Raw genomic sequence first — 15,846 nt, forward strand, 5'->3', positions numbered from 1 at the left:
CATAATAACTCCATCGTACATTATTTTAAAATGGCTAATCTTTAGATAGTATGAAGCCCGAGGGCCAGTTTTAAGCCTACAGGAGTCTGTGGCCCCATGAGGCCATGATAGATGGGCTATAGGCTTCATTGCGCACAAAGTCTGGGAGCACCGGCCGGCAGAGCGCATGTGTCAGCAGATTTTTTTGGCTTGAGCACGACCACCGGCCGACCTGGTGGCCCTTGTCATGAGGGAGGGGTTTGCCTCGTGCCCCACTTTTACATTGAAATGGGTCACCTCCTATACAGAGCCAGACTGACGCATAGGCTGATGAGTAGCGGGGAGCACAGTCAGACACGGTGTAATTTAATGATCCTGTGAGGATGACGCCCCCCCCTCTCTCCTGGAGCGGATCAAGCGCTGCTGCAGCAGCATCTGCCTTCAGTCCTGCACGCGCTCTCCGCACAACCCGCTGCCAGAATAAACCAAACCTCGCTGTTTGAATCAACGTGTAACCGCACATGTTGTATTTCCAAAAGGCTTAGGCTGAGACGGGCCTGTTTATTAGAAGATTATCAACAATTTGAACGTCGAATTTGCATTCTGCGGCATGCAGTCCGGCCTTGCACTGAGGCTGCAGGAGCGCTCCTGTTATCAATATGATTTTCCTAAAACGCTTGAGCTGTTCCCATCTTCGACCTGCAAAACAACACGATTTCTGTCCATGAAATATAACATCTGCGCATGCAACACACATCAGGCCTTAATATCGACATCGGTTTCGCCTTCTTCTCCGTGCGAATGAGGATGCTCATTACCTTACCGTGTCGGTGCTTTTAAAAAAAATCCGTCTATAATGACATTCAGTGCAAGGTCGTGCAGCGCGCGTTCCTCCGGCTTGTAATCGACTGAGCTTATTTTCTATGAGTTGAGTGACTGTTCCGCATCCAGTGTGAAATAAACGGGCCGCTGAACAAACGGCGATGGCATGAATTTGTCGCTGAGGGAGCACACCGGCCTCCACTGCGCGTCTGCCTCTATGAACTCCTCCTCAGATCCCCCACAACACCAGCGGCAAGGCAGGCTGACAACACTTCCGATCAAACTTTCAAAATAAAAGACGCATGTCTGCACTGCACGGAAGAAAATGAGATTTGAGTTGAGATTTAAATGCAATTTTAAGGGGTTTTGTCATTAACAGTCCTAATTGGTCACGTAATCTTATAAGTATTTTACTGCTGTAGTTTGAGCTCATGTTTGAGTGACTGTTCTCCTTTGGTTTGAAAGCAGCATCACTCTATTTCCTGCTTGCTGTGTCGAGCTTGACTGGGCTCCGCTCCTTCGATGACACTTGACGGTGGGGATGTTGGAAAGATGCTATGCGCATGCGCACAAATGGAGGCGGATGAAGCAGCAGCAGCTTTCCATCAGCTTCGCCAAGCCACCCAGCCTCAACCGGAGTAGGCAGTGCTCCTGCCTTCAAAATAAAACCGTCAAAAGTTTGGCCCAATTGGATAAATACAACAACTGCAGGGTGCAAAGGGTGACACAATTAAAGTGAGTCGCTGTAAAATACATACAAGAGGACATAGTGATGCATCATGGTACATTAAGGTCTTGTAATAAAAGTGGCTAATTGACAGGCCTATAATTGGGAATAATGTCATGTCATGTGAATGCATGGGGTTGTATATTAGCAGCGTGTGTTATACTCATCCTAAGCTGCTCTAAAGTGCAGCCTACAGCTTTCTTAAAATTTTATAATGTTTCTAAAACTGCCCATGGGATATTTCAAAGGCCGAGGATGACGTTAAACAAAAGCTGTAATGATGGAAAATTGTTTTATTTTGAAATTCCTGACCAGAATCCTGTACCTCACTGTGTCTGGCTCGACACCTGGCGGCTCCGCTGTTGCACCGGCTGTTCTCTCGTCCTTTACTGTGCGAGCTGTCTGTTGTTATCCGCACCTTACGCCTTTTCTGCCTGTTTTTGTGACACGGGGATCAGCGGCGCATGTTGTGCGGTCTCGACGCAGCGTCGATGTGCGAAGAAGAGCGGAGATGCGCTTTCTGGACCCACTTTATTGATGGTCGCGAGCTTCCATCGCAGGCCCCATCCTGTGCTCACTGGAGCCAGTTCCTCATCTGAGAATGGTCCGGTGAAACATAGACTCTGTTTGAGGGTTTTTTTCAGCGATAAGGTCACGGCTGTCTTTTGAATTATGAAGATTTGGAGCACAGAACATGTTTTCAGGTTGGTCATGGTGGCGGTTAATCCTTTAGTGTCCTCATCAGTGTCCCCTTTAATTCCATTAACTGATTTCATATGCATCTAAATTTAATTAAGCTCTGAAAACCATGATTGTGGTCCGTCCACCTGCTCTGATAGTGAGTCACTGTATGAGCAGGAGTCAGCCACACTCACTGCCTCCCCATTCACAGTTTTGTCCTAAAGAAGCACATAAGACAAGTGTTTTGGCTGACTAAGCACTGGCTTAAATAACCCTGTGCACTTGATTTAATAAGGACATCATGACACATATACTTTCACACCCTGTCAGTCTCTCAAACGATGGCCAGTCGTGAAAGTTAGTCATTTTTTCCCCTCCGTATTATTTTGTGTGCAGTTACCCATGGGAGACGGTGATCAAGGCTGCCATGAGGAAGTACCCAAACCCCATGAACCCCAACGTGGTCGGGGTGGACGTGCTGGACCGCAGTCTGGACGAAGAGGGACGCCTGCACAGCCACAGACTCCTCAGCACAGAGTGGGGCCTCCCAGGCATCGTGCGAGCGGTCAGTCTTCAACACACACACACAGATGTATAGAGATATATAAGCGTAAGCATCTTCCCACATGCTGTGCTGTAACTGCAAAAATCGTGTCATGCACATGGACATGTCGAGGAACATGTGGGTTAATTCCACTGTACTTACTGTGTATTATTGTCTCTGTAGATCCTGGGAACCAGCCAGACGCAGACGTATGTGAAAGAACATTCAATAGTCGACCCAGAGGAGAAAAAAATGGAGCTGTGCTCAACAAATGTAAGTTTATGTTCAGCCCATCTACCAGTCGTGACCTAAATCAGCTGTAGTTACACATGTCATTTAGCAAAGGAGAGCCACAACAGCATTAAAGTCTTCCTCTGCTGTTGGACAAACTGTGAACTCAAATACATCATAGAGCACTAAATTGTGCTTGTGTTCATAAATAGCACAAAAACAGAATTCACTGGGATGCTGGGATGAGGAAATCCAAATGTATTTTATCTTCCAGATTACTCTCACCAACCTGATTTCAGTGGACGAGCGGCTTCTGTACAGACCCCACCCAGACAACCCTGAGGTGTGAGTACACTGTAGAGTTCATTCAACACTGCACTTCATCTCTGAGCACATTTCTGGGTACGGGGTGTGTGTCACAGTGCTCATAGATGTGGGAACCAGAGCTGACTGTTCCATTAATCATCTCTGTCCCTCCCCGGCTCCTCAGCACTGTCCTGACCCAGGAAGCCATCATCACAGTGAAGGGAGTGAGTCTGAGCAGTTACCTGGAGGGGATGATGGCGAGGAGAATGTCAGCCAACGCCAGGAAGGTAGCACAAAATAAAAACAGTTTATTTCATCTTTACAGGCAGTATGAACTTTGGTACAAGTAATAAAGATGTTGCTGTTGATTTCTCTGCTTGTCTTCAAACTGGGACTTGACTGTCTCTGAGTTTCTCAGCAAGTTCACGCAGTCCAAGCTGCTATTTCCAGCGGTGTTCACCTGTCTACCTCTGTGTATGGCCTTTGCATCATCTTTAACCTCCTGTTTCTCTGTGTGAAACTGTAGGGCTGGGATGCTATTGAGTGGATTATTCAGAACTCTGAAAGAGAGAACGTACCTCTCTGTGACATTTACTAGCTCTGGTAACTCTTCTCCTTGCTTTGGTGTTACCAGATTATCATAAGAATGCCCCTCTTCTCTTTTTCTTGCTAAAAACTGCAAAAATCTTAATTTTTGTGTGCGTGTGTATGACATAATACTCAGTGCTCATGTGTCTGCATACACAGGACTGCAGTTTTACAGCGAGGACTGCTTTCCCTGGCCGCACCTCATAAAGCACTGGGGAGTCTGAACATCTCGGGATCCTCTGCAGCTGGTACTTATACCATCAGGGAGGCTCTGTTGGATTTTCATCCCACACCGCCTCTCTCACCTCTTACGTAGTACATGCACTGGAAGCTCAGAGTGAATTGCTGCCAAAGTGGAATGGTTATCAGAGAGTGTTAGAGATGGATCGAAGGGGTGTGGATCTGGTAGACGTGGCTCAATGCTAAGCCAGTGCTCAATAACCCATTAACAACCATTCTAATTAAGGCAAGTGAGGAGAACAGGGCAGGTCCTTCTGTGTGTTAAACCATTTCTACTGCTGAATGAACAGCAGGTTTAACTTTCAAGGCTGCTGCTGGATCCATATCATGAAGCTACCAGATTTTCCTGACTTCAATTTAATATTACAACTCCACACTTCCTTTGCTCTCATGTCATGTCTTAGCAGAAGAGATGCAGGCGAGGGACGCCGCAGGTACACGCACACAATTTTTACAAAAACAAAGTATGGTACAATGACAATATGCAACAAACTTTGTAACTTTTTCTTTGAACTCATGTATGTCTTCTGTCATGTTGAACACTGGTGACTCCTATAGCTGGAGTTCAAATCAAAAAGTTGTTACTGGTGCTTATTGTGTTTTTCAAGAGGCACAAACTGTAGATGATATGTTTGCATGATGGTAGTAAAAAAAAGGGGCGGGGGGTTATTAAAGAAAAGAGGCTAGTTGACTAGCTTTAAAATAGCTAATGCAGCATCAAATATGTGGATTAGAAATTCAAAGAAATTATGTTGGTTATCTCAGTAAAAAAGATGGGAATGTACCATTAACATTGCCTTCTGCTCCTGCGGTCACAGCAACAATACACCGGCACCTTTGATGAAAAACTGATGGGCAATGTTGTCTTAAACCAGCAGATTTGTAACTGGCTTAATGAGGAAGACGAGGATGACATATTCAGCTTTTGTCATCAGTGTAGTGAAAAAGCAGACTGACTTTCTTTGAGGGCAGAATCGCCCATTCATATGGACTTTAAATGATGCCTGTGTATTATAGCTTTGTCAGCAAAACTACACATTCATGCCTTTGCCAGTCTTACTCATCATGCTTCCCAAATGTTGAACTACTCCATGAACGCTGCCTATCCACCCTGAGGGGCAGGGCCGTACTGTATGTGCAATGCTGCACAATTACAATGGCTAAATCATATTTCTTCCTCAAATGAATACTATTTACATAATATTTGTATAAATGTTATTTATTTAAAAACACGGTGTAACCAGCAGTGAATTATTACATTGTTTATATCGTCTGTCATGCAAAAAAAACAAGCTGCATTTGCTTTTTTTGTTTGTAACTTCAGCTGTTGTCCTACTGCAACAATTAAAACAACTGAAAATTAGATTTGGAAACTTGTGAACAGTGTTTGTTGTTGATCAGACTGAGCTCATTGTTTAACAGCAGGCCTGCCTAATTATGACCAAATGCCCTTGAGTTCTTTTTGGTTTAATGGCACTGGAGAGGCCCACTTGTATTTTTCAGATAATTAATATGTCCCCTACCCCTGCAGGAGTGGGCTGAGGTGCTTTTTCAGTAACCTCTCAAAATCTTTTTTTTTTTAACTACCACATTGCAGTTCATCGTTTGTCCAATAGAAGGCACAAGTGTGCTATTAGCAGCAGGCAAACCTACAGAGCAGCTCCTGTCCACCTCCAGCAGGAAGGCTGCGTGTATTCTAACTCTCTGAAGAAGATTTTTAACAATTTTCCTACATAAAGCTTCATTGTGTGCTTAGAAAAGTCACATTAAAGTGTGAGGCTGACATATAACTGATGGCAGAGATGACACAGAAGTTATTTTATTTATTCAACAGAACATAAACAGAGCGCATTGCATAGCATGTACATCAATCCCCACTGTCTGAGCAGTGATAGAGGAAAGTCTGGGTTAAATTGCACCTTTATACCAATATTTCCATCCTTTCAAACCCAATACTGCAAGTTCAGCCACTTGCCAGAATCTCAATAAATACGTAAACTCAATCAGCTGGGTGTTTTACAAAAGAAAAATCATGCAGGAGGCTACAGAAAAATAAGATCTTTCAGACACTCAACTTTGGTATCAGGGTCTCAGATCTTAAATATCACTCTTCTGTGAATGAGACATTTGTTGATAATGATAAAGACAGCATCGGGATCGGAAAAGATCGCAAACAAGGATTAAGCTGTACCAGGTTTTCAAGTTTCATGATAAGGCACACACCATTGTTACATTGACTTCAATATCTTTGGTAATACGTCACTCAGGTGCTGTCGCTATAGCAGCTACAGCAGAAAATGAACACAATTAATACAAAAGAGCCATCAAATCTTTATAAAAGTGAAAAACGACAAAGAAAAATAGAAAACATACTGAGGTGTGTCAACGTATCAAAGAATCATCACTCAGTCTAATGAACAATAACTGACTCCCTTTGCTTACATCCATTATCCCTTGGGTGCTGCAGCAGCTCCAGATTTACTTTTCTCTGTCCCAGTGCCAAACACAACATTACTGCAAACTTCATCTGACACATTGCATCGCCCCCATGTGAGCAGGCCTTGTAATATATTAAACAAGATCACAATTTCAAACATCAAACAGGTTTGAATAATCTTCCTACTTCCCGTGTTGAAAAAAAAGGACAAAAGGCTTGCAAAACAAAAAATAAGACCAAATTCTCCAAATCAGGGAAAACAAGTGTGCACGTCTACTGTCAGGTTTACTTTGGAGGTGTAATTTCAAAAAAACACATGAAACTAAGACTAAGTTGACTGAGTTGAGTGTTCCCTTTATCCACTGCTCTTCCCTCCTCCACCCACAGGCCGACTGCTCCTACACCTCTTTTCCTCTCAGTCACATTCACTCACTTTCAACAGCGAGCTCTCCCAGGAGCCTCTGTACTCTTTCAAAAGAAACACGATTGCATAATTGTCCCGCTGCCTGAGCCCCCTCCAGTCATACCTCAACTAAATACACATCCAGGAATTGCTTGTGCTATAAAACAAAAACAATATTGTACATTTCTATGTACAGTATGTACAGTCAGTTCATCTGGATTTTTGGTGCGGAGGGATCAGAAGTTGAAAAGGTTGATAAAGTCTTGAGGGGAGAGGGACATGGTGCAACTTTCTGGGTTGTTGGCTGTGCAGGGATGGTTTGTGTCCTGCCAGAAAAAAATAAAAATAAAAAAACATACGACAATCAATACAATTTTTTTTTCTGTTTTATCTTCTAAGTGCAGCTTCACTTTCAGTTTCATATCCACTTTGATCAAGTGCAAAGTGAAAAGAGAGAAAAATACACTACCTTCCAGAACAGGATGTGGCAGTGTGTGCAAAAGTGCAGGGTGTCACTGTATTGCTCTCTGTGAGGGTAGCAGCGGCTCAGCTTAAAGTACATCTTCTTCCACTCCAGGTGACCTTTATCTGACACCATCAGGCGCTTTCGGATCTGAAGAAGAGGAACACAGACTTTAAGACATGAATAGGAAAAAGAAAAATACTTTGAAATACCTGCTTTAATCTTAGCTTTCATGAGAATTTCTTACTACACACAAAGTAACTACTCAAAAGACGGAGGTTTTACTAGTATTAGGGGAAAGAGTTTTTTTCCCCAACCACAAACTCAATTGAAACCACTCTGACCTGTAGGGAAGCTTTACTATAACCTACTTTAGCTTAAAGCCTGAGACCGCCTCACTCGGTTATCAAGTGCATGCCATTGAGCACGGTGCTAGGTTACTGTAGTAAGCACAACCGGAGCAGTGACACAGTTTAAGGACGATGAGGAAGCCAGCTAGAAAGCGTGCGTACATATTTATGGATTGTGCATTAATCTCTACGTGCCTGTCTGTCTGTGAAGTGGTACTGGCAGAGTCTCTTCCAAAGCAGCCGGTCCTCAGTGAGGGCTCCCAGCTCGGGGCACACTTGGCCCAGGCTGACCAGGTCCCTGCCGTCCGACAGGCACTGCATGATGTTCAGCTGCAGACTGGCAGGCAGGTCAGTCAGAGTCATGCCTGTAGATGTGGGCTGAAGGAAGCAAGATGCAGAAAAAGTCATGAATATAACGGAAGTAAGCATTTCAGTCCCTAAATTTTCATCCCGTACTCTGGGCAGATGCTTACCCTGTTGATCTGGATGTTGTCCAGCTGCTGCTGCCACTGCATGATGTTCTCCATGCGGTGCACCCAGATGTTGATGTTCCCCACCAGGACGGATTTGCCCATGTCCTGAACAAGACCACACAGCGAGACGTAGAGCGTCTGCAGCAGCTCCTTGATGGGACGGACATTCTGCTGGTCATCGAGAACTGAGGAAGAAACCGGGAGATACTCATTGAAATCAATCCATTACTCCAATCATGACCTAAAAGTGCAGTGTAACAGAGAGATTAGCAGCTACCAGGCAAACGGCCAAACACTGATTTCTTGCAAGTGATCGAAAAGCACATCATTAAATGAAATGTTTTGGAGTGGCTGCACTCCCCTCCTGTGACGCTCATAATATTTGGCCAACAGATTTCATAACGCCACCTAAACAACCTGAATCTCTGTTTAGCAGAGGGAACATTTAGTTTACACTGTGGGTTGCAGAGGAGTCTGGTGACTGTCAGTGTTTTTCACTGCGCCATTAAAGCACTAAATTCACTCGCCGGCCCTCTTTAGATGTGGTCAGGGCTCATTTCCTCACCTATTGGTGCAAACAAGAGCACAGGAAGGCTTCAGCTTCGCTCCACTTATATTGTGTGTGTTTATGTCGAAGACAGAGGAGGAGTCTACTTCTCTGCATGTTTGATTTAACAATAATGAAAGTGAAAAAGACGGAATAAAAGGCGAACTGAAAGCCACTTTTTGGGTATTTTTGTGCATGCAAAGCCTCTTTCACACATACATCCCAGTAAATTACTGGCATAACATTTGTGCCACTGCAAGTGATTTTCACCATTCACACATGCAGCTACATTTTGAAACATTTCCATTTTGTGCGTTTTCACATGTGCTCTGGCAATGACGGAACAGTTGAGGCAAGGACAGTCCAGCAGATGGCAGTAATGGAACACTTATAGATGGCAACTGCCATAAAATGAACAGAAGAAGGTAGGATGGAAGGCAACCATAAAGCAGTCAAGGATTAAAAAACGTTGTCAGTGGAGTGTTGTGATTGGTTTGTCACGTCACCCTTTACGTGCTGGTCTCTGCAATGTTACTGCTCTCATTCACAACACTGCTGTACCAGAATTTTCCTCAAAATGTTACTACGTCTTGAGGTGGAAAATTCACGGTACAGATTTCCCTGAATATCAGACCCTTCTCCCATTCTCACATGAGTCCATGCAGGAAAAGTTCCTGAACATTTCAAGGATAGATATGCATGCATGTGTGAAAGGGGCTTAAGAAGCACGTTGTCTATCCGTGCAAAAGGAAAAGAAAAGAGACGAGAGTAGAAGATGACCCATGAAGGAGATACACTAAGAAGCCAACTAGTTGAGTGACTTTAAAAGTGTGAGAGAAGAGCGACGGGGCTCACCTTTCTGTACCACTCTCTCCAGGATATTCATGTAGTTTTTCTGCGCCACTCCGCTGAGCGAGGGGAGCTGGGACTTTGCGATAAGTTCCAAGAGCTAGAGCAGAGAAAGAAACAGAAAGAAGGCAACAACATAAATTTCATCCCGTCAGCTGCTGAGACTCTGTGTTCCGTTGTCTCATTACTTAATGTTTGTTATGCCGCATTCTTACAAAGGCACTTGCACTCCTTACAATAAATGCTGCCTAGAACAAAATCTGGAGCCATTCCACCTGGTCATTACTCTCGACTGCAGCTGGATCCAACAACCATGCAACGGCATTCTTGGCTCTCTGTCTCTTTAGGGAGAAGAAGCTACTGGAAAGGTGTTGGACAACAGCCCAGGCTGTCAACAAAGTCAGCCTCCACAAACAAGCTTTTAATCATTTGACTCCTGATCCTCCTGTCATGCGAATTAGCCGAATCATTTGACAGAGTGTGCGTGCACGCGGGCTTGTGTGTGTGTTGCGTGCACGTGTGCGCGTATGCGTGTCTGCGATGTTGTTGCTGTTGGCTAGCAGACGAGCAGTGGCTTTCAGGGTGGCATGTCTGGCATGTAACAGATGCTGTGACATCATGGAGAAACTCAAGTTCCCCCTTGCTCAATTCTGACCGGAGCATGTGACCTTTGTCATCATACAACATCAACATATTGTGGGGTACTTTGTGGTAAACTGGAAGGGGATACTTAGCGGTCCTGGTGGGTGAGTTAGACACACAAACTTTACTCACTGCACAGTTCTAAACTCTTTATGAAAAACGTTCATTACTACAAACGGCACTTACTTTACCGAAGTATTCAGTCAAATCCTGAATGAGAAGTTGATGAGTTTGGGAGTCTTAATACCCAACTTTGAACTAAATTACTTCTCTCCGACATCCTCAACCTCCCTGCCCATTTTTAAGCTTCTTCTCTCCCTCCTGGCTCCCTTTTTCATTCTTTCCAGCTCCATTCCTAAAACCTAATCCCATGCCCTTCTTCTTTTAGCAGCTCATCAAGTGTTCCTCTCTTTGTAGAGCAGCCGGGCAGAACAATGTGCGTTTCCGTATCTACTTTTAGCCCCCGCTGTTCGCTAAACTGCACTTCATAGCTTTGTGTGCGGTTCATACTTTTCCACAAACACACCAACAGTATTCAAAGCATTGCATCTTCTTCTGCTGCTCATTTTTAGGTTTCGGTCTCCTTGAAGTAACCTCCGTTCGTCTGCTCTGAGAAAAGACAGGACCACTTGTTGCCTCTTTGTGGACGAACCTGATCTCTGTAACTGAGACCGAGATAAATGAACCCGCAAATGCCACCAGACACAACCAGTGAAGAGCAGTGACCTAGGACACCGTGTCCAGACTAGACGCTAGTGTTACACAGCCATATTGTTCTTTGGGCTTACCACACTACACTGCACTTGTTAGCTGGAGCCTGCACTAAAAGGTCAATCCAAAACTTCAACAGAGACGGACACAAATGGCCAACTATCTGTGGAAAGTTAAGTGTAAAGAGATTAAAAACTTGGACCACTTGTGAAATACCAGATTATTTTCTATTCCTATGTCTCGGGAATACTGTAATGCTTATACCTTGTACTTGTGTTTATGACCGTAGATAAAAACAACAGAACAGCCATAAAACACAATCCCTTGCAATATCACTGTTCTGCCAAAACAGGAAATTGGTATGTCTCCTCCTGACCGAGCCTGAATTGGTACATCCCATCACATTTATTGGGTTTGCAATTAAATAGGAAAGAGAGGCTCAAGAGAAAATTGTGGCCCAGGACGAAAAAGAAAGGCGAGAAGGAGGCAACACAAAAGGAGGCAGCCAGAGTCTGGCAGAGACTAGTGTGTGTGTGTGTGTGTGTGTGTGTGTTTGGGGGTCTGAATCATCTGACAACCACCGGGTCTGGTTTCATAAACCCCTGTCCGGTGGTCGCACCTCACCGCACAGCTATCACCTCCCTCAGCTGCCGCTGCCCCCCCCCCCCCCCAACACATGAGGACACGACCACATGCAGCCCTCAGCTCACATGGGGGCACATGTGGAAGAGCTGGTGTTTGGTTCAGTGTGGCGACACTTTGATGTGGAGGGGAAAAGCTTCGAATTTACTTTATATTGATATCCCATAATGCAATTACATTATTGATCATGATACCGTGAATGTTAAGGATGTCACATTCCCCCTCTAGTGGCCGTTTTTTACAACGCCATTTGGCATCCCTGGTGTTAATATTATGGACACTGGAGGACATTTCAAGGGTCCAACATAGTGCATGAGTTTTACAATTCAGACTCATGTAAAATACTCAAAGTGAATGAACTAACAAATAGGAACTGATTTCAGTTCAATTTAAGGATGCCAAATGGCTTTAGCAATCATATTACAGCAAAAGTTCCTGGTATGTCACACTTCTCCTATCCTAACACACAAACACACACACACACATACACTCCCTGAGTCTGTAACATCACCACTGAGAGACCCCTGTCTGCAGAGCATTGATAAGACCCTGGCAAAGCCTTCACACCCTCTTAACCTTAACTCCTTCTCTACAACCAACAAAACATCTCCTATTAACAACCACGGCAGAGGAAAAACAAAGGAGGCAGAAGAAACTGGAAGAAAAGAAAGAGATGAAGACTCACCCGGACGACGTAATTAAATCTCCTCGTCTCCTTGATGGCGCTGCAGAAATCTAAGCGGTTGAAGGCCTCTCCCAGTGTACAATATCCGTGGCGCTGGGAGAATTTAAGTATCAGGGTATTAGATTGCGATCCGCGGCAGGAGTATAGAGTTTTCTCAACATGTTTACATTAGCAATGATGATATGAAGAGTTGATGTGAAACTAAATGAGTTGGTTTGTTACCTCCTTGGTGCTTCCTTTATGAACATAAATCCACTTTTCCCTGTGGAAATCTGTGAGAAAACAGAGTGTTTATATTAGTGGCCTGCCCTCATTAAGCAGCTTATAAGCATTGTGACAAATGCACAGGCACACACCACAAATACGACGGAATTTTTGGCATAGTTATTGAAATAGAGTTCATGAAATGATGGAAAATTAATCGTAAACAATATTATTAGGGAAGAGTTCCCATCATGAATGTTACATAACATCCTCTGGAGCCATCACTGGTCCGCAACTTCGCTTTGGTACATGATTTATAACCCCACACACATAAAATAACAAAATGTTATCCTTTGCATATTTATACAATAAGCCAGACTGTGTGGCTCTTTCAGTGTGACTCACAGGGGACCTTGGTGTTGTTGTTCATTAGGTCTTTCTTCCTCTTCTTGGCAGCCATGTCGTAGCTGAGAGAGAGCAGCAGGTTCTCCTTGTTGAAACACTCCTCCTCCTCAGCTTTGCAGAAGCTGGAAAAACACAAGGACCTTTATTTCATTACAAGGCATCATTTCAATGTCTCCTCTCAGCACACAGAACAGGCTTTCTATGCAGCACTTTTCATGCTGCTCAGAGAGCACACTCCAGCATCAAAACAGAGGTGCCTAATGCATGTCTAACTCTTCTTGTGCTGTGCTTTGTTGTAACTTCAGGCCATGTTAAAGGCTCTTCCTGTCAGAAGTCAGTGCAGTCTGGACTCGATAGACGTTTGTTAATCCACTCACTTGTTGTGAGGTTAATAATAGCTCAGTGATCAGTCTGGAAAACATGAAGGTGTAGGCCTCCTGTCCGTCTGTCACCCTGCCTTTGTTCACACTGCTGTTTTGGACTTCTTCAGCATGCCTTCCCCTCCACCCCCTCCATCTTTCTCTACAAACTGATGGCGCATTTAAGAGTTGCGCGATTTCAAAACTGTTGGGGGCAGCGACATTTCTCATGAGCAGTTCAAAGACCAACCTCTGCACGGAGACGTTGTTGTTTTTGTCGTCTGCCGTTGTCTTTTTCCATCCCTCCTCGGTTTTTACCCAGCTCTGACCCGGTGACCTCCAGTCCTGTCCGAGGAAAGGCATCCTGGCGCGCTGACGCTGACTCAAACAAATCTGAAAAATATGAGGAGATAGTCCCTGTTCGAGCTGAGGTGTATCCCTTCTCCAAAGCGCTTTGTCCTGCACGTATTACTGGTCTACAGTTGACATTGCGCAGCTCGTCTTATATCCTCAACCCAGAACCCGGAAATACATGAGATCCGCCCACTTTGGAAACTTCCCTGCAACACGTGGCTTTGTTTATCAACTGGAGCGTTGCAAAACCTCCAGGAGAGACGAGAGGAGGGCAGAGGACACAGGGTACCACGGAAATGCATTGTAAAGGAAGATTAGTGTCTCAGAGAAACATTTTCTTATTGTGAAGCGGCTCGTGAGACAATTATTCAACTTATCTTAAAGTTAAGTACAATGTTTGAGTGAATGTGGTAACTTTCCACCCCTGCGGTGACCGGGGGATGGAGAGTAATCACATTTGCTCTCATAGTGTGCTTAATTTTTAAGATACTTTTGGATATTTACTTTAGTATTTCCAAATAATGATTATTTGATGAATGGATTATAAAACAGTCTGGTAATATGTAGTTTTACTGAAGTAGAATTCTGAGTGCAGGATTTTTACTTGTAGGAAATTACTTTTACACTGTGGTATCACTACTTTTACTTTTTATTTTCACCACTTGCTGTCTGTACAGTCTCATAAAGTGTGTGATATAACAGTGAAATGACATTACAGCCTACCTATGATTTGGCTACAGGCCCCATTCAGGATCTCACAACTAGAAACCCCCTGGATCATATATATATATATATATATATATACACACACACACACACACACACACACACACTTATACATATATATACAATACTGTCAGGAAGTGTTTCACCTAAGCTTACCAGTACTGGCTTTATGTCACTGTAACATAAAGGGAAAGAAAACATTTCAGCTTCACAGTAACATGGCTGTAAAGTCCCCTGATTCTTAGTCACTCATGCTATTATAAATAGACCAAGTTGTCCTTTGGATCCCTCCAGAGTATTTGGTTGCATTGTGGATTGCATGGCAGTGTGTGTGTCTGTGGGGAGGGGGGCTCACCATTGTTTTTAAATTTTCCCAAACAGCACTAACTGCTTCATGAAGACCGGTTGGGAGTATTTTGTTTGTTTTGGACCGTGCCATTAAAGATAATGTGTAACCAAAATGTCCACTGGGTCAACTCTTATCAGCTTATCTAAACACAAGACACACTGACACGCTCATCTGGAAAGCTTTTGGGAGTCGAGTGTGTGTCTGTTTGTTTATGGCTGTAATAGCCCTCCTCATATCATTTAACCTTGTGTTCTCATAGACACTTACCACTAAGCTGGTTCGAATGTTTCCATGTCCATTGTTATGGTCAAAGATAAGGAAGTGTTGAGTGTTTGCTTTGTCGTCAGCATGTTGTAAGAATGACAGCAAAGGCATCAATGAGGAAATGCTGTTAATGTCTCACCTGAAACACACCACTGATCACTGAGGTCATGTGACTGCTGATGCAAAGTTCACTGCATAAAACTCCTGCCGCATGAGAAACAGACTGTGCATTCATTCTCGGTGTGTGTGTGTGTGTGCGCGCGCACGTGTTAATGAGTGTATGCTTACATGTCTGCACTGAGGGAGGTTCTGGATCCCCATAATTCATGACACACTATACAATCTGCAAAACATGTCAGCAGTAGCACGTGGTACAAAGTGTGCATCTCCTCAAAAAAAAAAAACCAAGAACCAGCAGGCCACTGTTTCAGTACATCCACTGCTCGTGCTGGGACACATCCTGTAAGTGGAGCACGCATGATAACGTGGTTGATGTGGTTCTTGCGCTGCAGTCTTATCACTGATGGCTACAAACCACCCTGTAGTGCTATGAAGCTAACCTATTTATGACAAGGGCTCTGTTGTTTCCTTTTCTTCTTTTCAATTAGGTGCCTCTTTGTGACATTCACAAAGAACAAAGTATGGAAAGTGGTCAGTCTCATTTTTATTGAAATCATTGAATACATTCAAACGTGTGCACTGTTCATTGCAGATCTTGTGTTGGTGAAGCTTTTGGAACAGGTGCATCTATGGCTTCATGTCTGTGGTTTTAGTGTAACACCCTGATATATGCAAAAGGTCAAAGAGCTCTGCACACACGCAGCATGTCAAAATACGTCAACAAGTATCAATGCACATTGGGCAC

The 15,846-nt window shown here is 44.0% G+C and overlaps 2 protein-coding genes across 3 annotated transcripts; one reads left to right on the forward strand and one right to left on the reverse strand.

Annotated features, from left to right (window-relative positions):
* Positions 1–1,953: 1,953 nt before the first annotated feature.
* On the forward strand, positions 1,954–5,449 carry prelid3a (PRELI domain containing 3A). Of its 2 annotated transcripts, XM_041942853.1 has the most exons (7): positions 1,954–2,232; positions 2,606–2,774; positions 2,937–3,026; positions 3,259–3,329; positions 3,475–3,577; positions 3,817–3,893; positions 4,038–5,449. In XM_041942853.1, the coding sequence occupies exons 1-6, from the start codon at positions 2,201–2,203 to the stop codon at positions 3,886–3,888; spliced, it is 537 nt and encodes a 178-aa protein (XP_041798787.1). In that variant the 5' UTR covers positions 1,954–2,200; the 3' UTR covers positions 3,889–3,893; positions 4,038–5,449. The 2 variants fall into 2 exon arrangements, with proteins under 2 accessions (XP_041798787.1, XP_041798788.1); XM_041942854.1 differs by lacking the exon at positions 3,817–3,893.
* Positions 5,450–5,926: 477 nt separating this feature from the next.
* fbxo32 (F-box protein 32) lies at positions 5,927–13,776 on the reverse strand. The gene is made up of 9 exons (XM_041942284.1): positions 13,539–13,776; positions 12,930–13,051; positions 12,543–12,592; positions 12,321–12,413; positions 9,647–9,740; positions 8,245–8,429; positions 7,967–8,149; positions 7,428–7,571; positions 5,927–7,284 (listed from the first exon to the last, which is right to left on the reverse strand). Exons 1-9 carry the CDS (start codon positions 13,649–13,651, stop codon positions 7,195–7,197), a joined length of 1,074 nt encoding a protein of 357 aa, XP_041798218.1. The 5' UTR covers positions 13,652–13,776; the 3' UTR covers positions 5,927–7,194.
* Between the last annotated feature and the right edge of the window lie 2,070 nt (positions 13,777–15,846).

This window comes from Chelmon rostratus, chromosome 8, assembly GCF_017976325.1.
Source record: "Chelmon rostratus isolate fCheRos1 chromosome 8, fCheRos1.pri, whole genome shotgun sequence".
NCBI lineage: Eukaryota > Metazoa > Chordata > Actinopteri > Chaetodontiformes > Chaetodontidae > Chelmon > Chelmon rostratus.

What these genes read in the sequence shown, in the direction of transcription:
- prelid3a (XM_041942853.1), top strand. Translation starts at nt 2,201, where the DNA reads ATGAAGATTTGGAGCACAGAACATGTTTTCAG. An exon ending in CACCCAGACAACCCTGAGGT is followed by an intron (nt 3,330 to 3,474) that starts GTGAGTACACTG and finishes CCGGCTCCTCAG; the next exon opens with CACTGTCCTGACCCAGGAAG. An exon ending in TGTCAGCCAACGCCAGGAAG is followed by an intron (nt 3,578 to 3,816) that starts GTAGCACAAAAT and finishes GTGAAACTGTAG; the next exon opens with GGCTGGGATGCTATTGAGTG.
- fbxo32 (XM_041942284.1), bottom strand. Translation starts at nt 13,651, where the DNA reads ATGCCTTTCCTCGGACAGGACTGGAGGTCACCGGGTCAGAGCTGGGTA. An exon ending in CAACAACACCAAGGTCCCCT is followed by an intron (nt 12,593 to 12,929) that starts GTGAGTCACACT and finishes GTTTTCTCACAG; the next exon opens with ATTTCCACAGGGAAAAGTGG. An exon ending in GGAGAGAGTGGTACAGAAAG is followed by an intron (nt 8,430 to 9,646) that starts GTGAGCCCCGTC and finishes TTTCTTCCTCAG; the next exon opens with TTCTCGATGACCAGCAGAAT.